Source organism: Culex quinquefasciatus, chromosome 2 (assembly GCF_015732765.1).
Source record: "Culex quinquefasciatus strain JHB chromosome 2, VPISU_Cqui_1.0_pri_paternal, whole genome shotgun sequence".
In the NCBI taxonomy this organism is placed as follows: domain Eukaryota; kingdom Metazoa; phylum Arthropoda; class Insecta; order Diptera; family Culicidae; genus Culex; species Culex quinquefasciatus.
The window spans coordinates 177192094-177201739 of record NC_051862.1 but is presented as its reverse complement, the minus strand read 5'-3'; the positions used below and the strand labels follow the sequence as shown (position 1 = coordinate 177201739).

At 41.3% G+C, this 9646-nt stretch overlaps 1 protein-coding gene across 1 annotated transcript; it reads left to right on the top strand.

The window, feature by feature from the left end:
* The first annotated feature begins 3842 nt into the window (after nucleotides 1-3842).
* On the top strand, nucleotides 3843-5312 carry LOC6033190 (immunoglobulin-binding protein 1). Its single transcript, XM_001843618.2, has 4 exons — nucleotides 3843-4008; nucleotides 4068-4276; nucleotides 4336-4945; nucleotides 5005-5312. The coding sequence occupies exons 1-4, from the start codon at nucleotides 3895-3897 to the stop codon at nucleotides 5113-5115; spliced, it is 1044 nt and encodes a 347-aa protein (XP_001843670.2). The 5' UTR covers nucleotides 3843-3894; the 3' UTR covers nucleotides 5116-5312.
* Nucleotides 5313-9646: the final 4334 nt, after the last annotated feature.

Sequence of the window (9646 nt, the reverse complement as noted above, 5' to 3'; positions counted from 1 at the left end):
CTCCCCCTAAGGTGTCCACGTGGTTTATGGATGTTCCCCAATTTCAATTTAAAATTTGATCGTAGCAATTTCTCATCCATTTCAGGCCGACGATCTGGTCATAATGTGTAACAGTGCGGGAGGCCAGGTTCTGCAGGAAGAAAATACTCAATGCCAACACACTACCGTTCTAGAAACACTCCCGCTTTTGCGTCAGTGTGGACCCGTTTGCCACACTGCGGAAGAAGCCCGACTAGTTCTTCTAGGGCAGGTTGTGGAACAATCGCAAATGTACAACGGCAAAGAGACCTAAAAATCTACAACACAATCGAAATTAAAAGCCAAAGCCAAATCGCAGTCAACGATGCAACGTATAAACAAACGGTTCTTGGGCAATGAACACATTTTTTATTGCTCTGGCAAAATACATCAGATACGACTTGGGGAGCTTAATCCAGCTGATCTGACCCGATTTGTGTAGCTTGTCGTTCATCTCGCTACCGCTCGTGCTGTTGATGTTCACGTAGCCGCTCGATGCTCCTACAGAAACGCGGATGCGTACGCCGTCTTGTTCTTCAGATGACTACGTGTTTTTTTTTTTGTTTTGGGATAGGACGAAAAATCTGCAAACAGACGCCCGGGTAAGTACCCGGGTGTGTGAGGTTGGGTAAAAATTAACCCGACTCACTAAAAAACGCCCTATATCACGGTAAGCCTTTATAGAGTGGTCATCGACCGCCACGTGGTCGTGGATGGCGATCGCGGCTTGTCCCGCGTGTCGATGTTGAAGACCCACGAGAACGGAGTGTCTGAGAGTTTTTCAAAGGCCCTTCCTGATTGTCGATCGTGGTTGTTGTTCGTCCCCCACGTGGTCGTAGCTGGCGTGAGCCACAAGGTAGATTGTCGCAAGGTAAAACACCTGATTGGTTCCAGCAGGATGTTGTTGGCTCAACGGAGCTCTAGTCACATGATAAAATGGCATATACGTGTAAGTCGAGCTTGAGATAGATGGATGATGTCAGATGAATCGTACCGTAATCGTAATCGTGACGATCGCGATCGCTGCTTGCAAGCAGCGGTTCACCAAGATTTCACAGCCGCCGGTGGTTTCCTTTTGCTCGGTGTTTTGGCGCGCTCCTACGGGCTGAAAACTACCAGACGTGAAGTACGTACCCCTGTGGAGTGACCGTAAATTACTTTTGTCGGGCAGGCGACCAGCCAAAGCTGAATTTCCCCTGCAGGCGCCCTTAGCTCGAATATCGTGGCTGTGGTTCCCTACGGGCTTGTCGACGTTCTCGCATACACCACGTGGTCAGTGACCAGGTGCTGCCCGACACTCCGGATGATCGCGTGCTCTGGTAACTAATATTGATAAATATAATTGAAAGAAAATAATCCCTCAGGGTAATCAACGATCGCAGATATCTACCGTAATCTTCTCGGGATTCTGACCACCCTTGGCATCACAGGCCCAAACGAGTGCCTATCTGCTATGGTATCCAAAATCTAATGGGCACATGATTGGAAAAAATAACTGTGACGCTATCGAGAGTCGTCGTAACCCCTGCCACGGTATCGAGAGTCGTCGTAACCCCTGCCACAGCGAGACACCGATCATCGATGATGACCATCATCAATACTTCGCCAAAGTCACCTGTATCACGACCGTTTATCTTCACACTACTCAATCAAATGGGTTCAGGGATTTCTATACCTACAAGGACCTTTCAATCTTGTTGAAACCAACAATCACGCTGAAGAACGTGTGCTGTCCATCGTTCGCAACGACGGGCCAGGAGAATCTTCACGTCAGTGCCTATGACAATCGTCGATCCGGGAAAGTGGACGCATAGCAAGTACATACTTATCGCCCGAAAGGAGTTTTCCCTTGGAAATGTGCGTTTCGTCCTCCAAGACCAAAGTCAACACTGCAATAGAGAGAACATGGGCGCATCAAGGCCGAGAGCAACGTTGGCCCAGGCGAGTGGCTAATTTCCAAGATGTTCGGGAAGAAATAACTGTATCGGATGTGTATAAGAATTAAAACTAAAGTGGGAGGAGAGAGGGAGGGTTAGGGACGGGGGGAGTAGGGAAAGGAAATGTTTAATCGACTTAATCGACGCTCTTTTACGTTAGTGCTGATTTCTTGACGCAACCTGGTCAATACGCGGGTGTGAACTTTTCCTGTTCCAGCTTGAACACCTGGATCTTCAGGTGATCTTTCAGAAAGTCGTCTATCTTGAGGCCAAGCATGTAATTATAACTCGACCAACACTCCACGATACCCAGGAACAGAGATTGTCCTTCTTCGTGGGTAGCAGCCCACGGGCCACCTTGAAACTCCAAGTCAGACCTCAGCATCGAGGCGCGACCGTGGAGAACACCGAAGAGGTAGTTTTCCGGAAGCAGCTTTATATATGCCAGAAAAGAGTTCCTCCTAAAAACCAATGGCAGGAACCTTTCTAGCAAAGAGAAGCCTTCCTAGAATTGAATTTCTCGTTACTTTTAATACGGGTTGGACCGAAAGCTGTATTACCATTTTGCTGATTGTTGTTTGGAAAAGATCGCCTCAGTTCCGTCACGATATCTAGGGATTTGATAACATGTTCCGGTAGGTAGGCGATGCTTTCCATAAACCAGCGGAACGCTTTGAGAGACCACGATTCCGAATCCACCAGATCGTCCAGCTTCGAGTGAAATTTCAGTTGGTTTCAGCGGTGACCAACTTCAAATCGTCGAAGTCAGCAGACCACCTTTAACCGTCCGACACTCAAAAATGAATTCTGTAAAATAAACCTATTCTAAACAAATCGAACTTATGAAGATTTAATTTAAAATACCTGCCATCCTGCCCAAATCCGGAAGCGAAAACTGCCCAAAAAAGCCCGGCCCTTACCGAAAAGAAAGCCCAACAAGATCAAGATCCGTATCGACCGAAACAATGAATATAAATGATAACACTAAAAGTAATCACAGATTGCTATGATCTGTCAAAATAGTTAAAACCGTTATAACCTCTCGTGCCCGTGCGAACGGGTTGGTTTTAACTTGGTTATAACTTAAAACCATTTCGTTAAAACCGGCTATAACTCGCCCGTGCGAACGGGGTATTATAGAACCAAAAACACGATTTTAAATCGATTTTGGAAAGAAAACAAGTTTAATTTACGTTTATTAATCTAATAAATATGCTTAAAATAATTGTTGGCCATATTTGATGTATTTATGCGGTTTTTGCACTGCCAGTTCTTCCACCTAGCAATCATCGTAATTTTGGGGTTCTCCCGATGTCGACGGCAAACAACATGAAAACCATTAAACTGGGATGACATCGTGAAGTGCCACACCAAGCCGGCTCTCGGAACCTGTACTAATGGATGATATTGTTCCAAGAGAACCTTGCCGGGCCACTAACAAACGAAAAAAAAACAAAGTTAGGTTAGGTTTTCAGATCTTCTAGATAAACTCTTACCATTTTCCACAAACAATCGTGTCATCGGGTACTGGAGAAGTTTGGAAATTGGCCAAAGTCTGAAAAAGTATACTAATGATGAATAAAGCAAATACGTATTTAAAGAAATTAAACTCACAAAGTTCTCAAAGACCTCCAATGCCGCCTACTAAAAACTGACAACTGTTTTTTACACAGATTTGGAAGAACGGCTCTTCAAAAGTCTGTGTATTTTTTTACACAGAACTGTGTAAGAAAATTACCCAGATTGTGAAAGCTGGAACTGAACAACAATCTGTGTAATTTTTTACACAGATCTGTGTTATCTGGATTTTGCGTGATGTTCTTTTAATCCCGCCTGCTGTCTGAAAAGTGACAGTTAAACGATAAACCCAACCTGTCCCTGTCAGCCGCACTTGCGGAACGGTTTGTAAACAAAATAAATACAATTTTTAAGACGAAAAATGGCGAGTGAGACCACGATCGATCGGAAACTTTCCGAGATATTCGGTGAGGCGTACCATCTGTTGGGCACCTTCGAAACCTGCTACGAGCCCATCAACAGTCCGGAGTTTCAGGTAGGTGAAATGGCGTCTTGACGGAGTTCCGGGTTGTAAATGTTGCTTCTTGTTTCCAGGCCAACATCAAAAAGTGCATCGGACTGTTCGAGGACTCGACCCGGCTGGTTTCGCTGTGCGGACTGTTCAGCTCCAACGAGGGTTTCGAGGAGGTGGCCACCGAAAATCTGCGCTACTTTCTGCTGCCCTTCTTTCTGGGCCAGCTCACGCTGAAGCTGTGCAACGCCGAGCGGAAGGAGCTGGTCGAGGTGGCCGAAGTTTACTACAAGTGAGGACGGGGTTGATTGCTTGAGGATTTTGGTTTAATTTTGGCTTTTCTATTTTTAGTGATTTCCTGCGGCGTTGTGAGGATTACAAGCTGTGCGATAAACCGGCAGCTGTGTTGGTGGTGGATAACGGTCAATCGTCTGGGGACAAAATTCAGGAACTTGCGAGAATGGCACAGGATCGGAATGCCAAGCTGAAAAAGTACCAGGAAAAGAAGGAACTGGACGATCAGATCAAGCTGCTCAAGGTAGCGATGGAGCGCGAACAGGTGGACGACGAAATCAAGCGGGAATTTTACCTGAAACTGTTGAAGTCGTGCGTGCTGGACGCGCACGAGGAGCTGGTCAGCATCAGCCAGGAGAAGCAAATCCTGGAGCACATCGCCGTCATGAGGCGAAACGAGCAAGAACACCAGCACAAACCGCCCAAAGGGCCGGCGCCGAAGCCGCTGAAACCGATCATTATCACGCGGGACGCCGCCCAGAAGGCCGTGTACGGGCTGGGCTATCCGAGCATGCCCACGATGACGGTGGCGGAGTTTTACGAGCAGCGCGTCGCCGAGGGCATCTTCCCGGATGCCGAGCGCATGAAGGAGGTCAACAAGAACTCGCTGATGAACCGCGTGTTCCAGGACAACGCCGCCGAGCTGGACAAGGAGGACGAGGAGAAGGTAAACGGTATTAGAACTTTATTTAGGAGCAAAATTTAACTTGAATTGTCTTCTTTCAGGAAAAGCTTGTCGAAGAAGACGACGAGGAATATCTGGCCCGGCAGCGCGCCAAGGACGAGTTCAAGGACGATCACCGTCGCGGCTACGGAAATCGTCACAATCGCAGCTAAATCGAATCGAATCGAGCTTGGCGGTATTATTTTTTCTCGTTTTGCCTTTGGATCACGATGAAATCCGAGTTGATGGTTTTTAAGGCATAGCACATGATCAATTCATCTAACATTTTGGCTTGTTGATTTATATCAAATTTGTATTGTGATTTGAATTATGAGTGGCGAATATAATAAAATCATTATTCAATTTTCAATTCAATTAGTGTTTATTAGAATTTAACAGTTCTGCTCCAGGATGTTACATTTGCAATTCAGAGATTTGGAGAACCTTTCAACTGAGATCAATTCAAAAGCCTTTACAGGGAGGGTACATGTTTCTAAGTTTAGATTTTGCTAGCTGCGTGCTCTTTTAGGGAAAATAAATTTTGAGAAAAAACCCTAGATCTATGTTTGGCTTAAGACTAATATCACAGTTCTTGACGGAGGAGTGCTTCGATGAGCGGATTCGTTGACATCCCACAGGAAGTCCTGAAGGTTCTCGTTGCCTTTTCGATGCTTGCGTCGATGGTGTCGACGCCGGCCAGCTCGTGTAGATCGTCGGTCGGGTACCACGGGTCCAGGTTGTGCACCATCTTGAGCAGCTTGTTCTGCTTCACCTGGAGTCGCTTACGGTGCGATTTGGCGCAGTTGCCCCAGACCGCAGCAGCGTAGGTCAGCATTGGACGGATGATGCACTTGACAACGAGCGACTTGTTCTTGATGCTCAGCTTCGACCGCCGATTCAGCAGGGAGTAGAGCGCTTTGGTGGACCGATCCACCTTCCCGATGATATAGTTCACGTGCTTGTCGTACTTTAGCTTCTTGTCATGCACCACTCCCAGGTACGTGACTTCGTCGTCCCACGTTGCAGGCTGGCCGTTGACGCTGATCGATCTGCGGGAAGGTGCCGAGCAGCACGCCTCCTGGTGAAGAAGATGGACTGGGTTTTCCCAGCATTCAGCTTGATGCGCCACTTCCGCTGAAACTCCTCGAGGTTGTTCTGTGCCGCTTGTAGGTGGGTGACGACGATCTTCGGGTCCTTATCCGATGCCAAGTATGCAGTGTCATCCGCAAAGAATGCGTACGACACTCCATCTATCATCGGCACGTCGGAGGTTAGGATGTTGTAGAGAGTCGGGCTCAGCACTGATCCTTGTGGCACGCCGAAGGGGATGTTGTGGACGGAGGAACGCTCGCCATTCACCGTCACCGTAAACGACCGATTCGTCAGGAACGACTCGACGATTTTGACCAGGAACGGCTGGAGGTTCGAGCGGAAGAGCTTGTAGACCACGGCGTCCTGCCACACGGAGTCGTAGGCCTTTTCGACGTCAAGAAGGATCATGCCAGTCGACTTCCCCGCCAGGAAACCGCGCTTCACCATCTCCGAGATACGGGCGAGTTGGTGCACCGTTGAGTGCCCCGGCTTGAAGCCGATAAAATCATTATGTATTGTAAATTGTTTGTCTTTCTAATCATTGCCGCCTCAAATTCGATTTCTTTTTTATAAATGATATGAATCCTAAAGTTGTATGTTCTGGCAACAGTATAATCAAATAATTAGCTGAATTTCAACTGAATTTTCAGTTTTTTTTTTGTTTATTAATAAACGGCCAAGGAAAGGGTCACGAAATAGTAGTTTATGCAACAAGTTGCAAAAAGAGGATTTTTTCAGCACGAGTCGTACATTTATCCAACGAGGTTCACCGAGTTGGATAAATACGACGAGTGTTGAAAAAATCAAGTTTTGCAACGAGTTCCATACAACATTTTTTGCAATTCCGAAAAACACCCGTTAAGTGAAATTTTAAGTCAAATTTTCATGTATTTCGCCAATAAATCGTTTGAATCAAATTTTTTTTGAAAAGTGTTACTTTTTGAAACAAGTGCTGAAAAGTTCAACTTTTCAGCACCCATTTCAGTGCTGAAAAGTAGAACTTTTTAGCATTTATTTTGAAAAATGTTGCTATTCGATTCTGTTATGTTTGGTACAGAAAAGTAGGCTTTTTCGTCGTTCAAGAATGACAGAAAAAGTAAGTAGTTTCACGACGGAATTACAAAAAGATTTTTATGAAACGGTTAAAACGAAAAGTGGCGTTTAACGTCCGCGCGATGCTTGTTTACAATATGTTTTGATAAAAAAAAACAAATCATTTTTAATTGCGTATATGAATACGACTGAAAATAACAAACCACAGCCCTTAAAAAGCCATAAAAATAATCATTTGATTTTCTGGTAAACAGATTGAAAAGTTTCCGGAAAATCAAAATATAAAAATTAGGATTCGTAAAAAAATTAATCAGCTCAGAAATTGAAAAAAAAAACAAGAAGCTAAAAAATATAAAATTCCATTTTTTTCATTTTTGATTATTTTTTTATATTCTAAATTTCTGAATTTTAAAATTCCTATTTTTTTAATTCATGATTTTAAAATTTTCGATTTTGATTTTTTTTCAATTTTGAAATTATTGAAAAAATTTGGGTTTCTAAATAATCCTGGATGAATTTAATTTATTTGTTTATTAAATGTTTAGAAATTAAATTAATTTAATTTAGCATTTAATGTTTAGAAAACCTAAAATTCATAAATTCTAACATTCAGAAATTCAGAAAATAAATTTAAATTCAAAAAATCTTATTTGTATGTCCAAAAAAGCTATAAAAAAAAACTAAAATTCAAGAATTTTTTAATTTAAAAATTTGGAGCATTATTATTTTTTAATCATGTATGCAAAAGTTCAAAAAGCAAAAAAAAAAATACTCTGACATTAAATTAAAATTTTCAAAAAACCAAAAAAAATCATAAATTTTGAAATATTTGTGTTATTCAAATCACTATTAATTTGTTGGTAATGCACATTGTATAGTGAAAAACGATAATTATAGACATCGAACTAAAGTTTGATGTGTTGCACAGTGAGCAAAGATTCACTCTGCCGGTTTGCTTAGGCCATCATCTCAAAATGTGGTGAAGTGCTATTGAGTGCCGATGCACGTCTGCCTACATATTCAGATCTCGGATTTTTTTTTAATTTCAGAATGTTTTTTGGCTTCTTGAATTTTTTAATTCATCATAATTTTTTTTAATTCTTAAATTTGTGATTTTTTTTATTTTTGATTTTTTTTTTGCCTTTGAATTTTAGAATTAATAATTTTTCGATTTTCTTGGTTTTAATTTTTTAAATTTATTTTTTAAAGGTTTTCTGAATTAGTCCGAATATTTATAAATTCTTACATTCAGAAATCTAGAAAATAAAAAAAAAATCAAAAAATCTCATTTTTTATGTCCAAAAATTCTAAGCTAAAAAATAGAAATGCAAAAATAAAAATAAAACTAAAATTTAAGATTTTTTTTTTAATTCAAGAAGCAAAAAAAAGAAATAAATACCCTGCAATTGAAAAAAATCAGAAAACAAAAAAAAATTAAATTCTAAAATTGAAAAATGTGAAAAATCTTAAATTTAAAAAAAATTATAAAATCTTAAATTTTTAAATTAATAATTTTCGGTTTCCTACATATTCAGATCCCGGATTTTTTTTAATTTCAGAATGTTAGCTTTTTTTGGCATCTTGTGGCAAATGGGCAGTATTCATGATTGCTGAGAGTCGCAGGACTCTCGCCCTTTGCTATTAGTAAGTATCCAGCAAAGCAAAGGGTATAGCATGCATTTAATACTGTCAACTCCCATTCGGCTGTGTTCTCGTCGCTGTCATGTTGTAAACTGGAGCCGAGGGAGGTCCTGTTGTGAATTCTAGTTGGAGGTGGTCCGAAGATCATTGAAGAAGGTAGAATTCGCCATCACCCAAGACACGAAGGCACGAAGGATAGACCATGTCTTGGGGGGTGAAAGGATGATAGGATTTAGTGATAATACCACAATTTAATATTTGTCTTTCTCTCTTATTTCAGACAAAATGTCTGGTCCGAATACAAGGTGTTGCAGAAATCCTCCACTATACAAAATTGGGTCTTCCTTCTATCATATCCTGTATTTTGAAAAAGGTGATGCGCCGAATGTGGACATATAGTTTATCACACTTACTCTATACGGTGTGAGCGTGAAATGCTGTATGTTTGCAATTGGTGCATTGGCTATTTTCAAAAAGTAAAATCTATCCATCTATTTATTTTGCTATTGCTATAACTTGTCCCTTACCTCACAAACTTAACTACTCTATTCTTCAAACTTGGAATCGCAATACATTATTGTAGAAATGTAACAGTTGAAAAAATTGGTAAGGAATTTGGGCATAACTGTTATTAATATGATTAAAGGTACGTTCAATCTGTTTTATTATATATATTAACTATTCTAGTTTGTTTGTCCTGTCCCATATTTCACAACTTCAGTTGTTATCTTGTAAACATCTCGTTACAAGTTGGTAGTTCTGTCTAGTTGCAAAATAATGTTTCTTTATTCTTTCTTTATGTGTTAGTCTGTTATTCAATGTTCGATTTTATTTTACATTGTACTTATCCCATTTTTTCTCTTTTTCTCTTTCATGTACCTTGCGAGCATACGATGACCGAAAAAGTCATTGTATCAA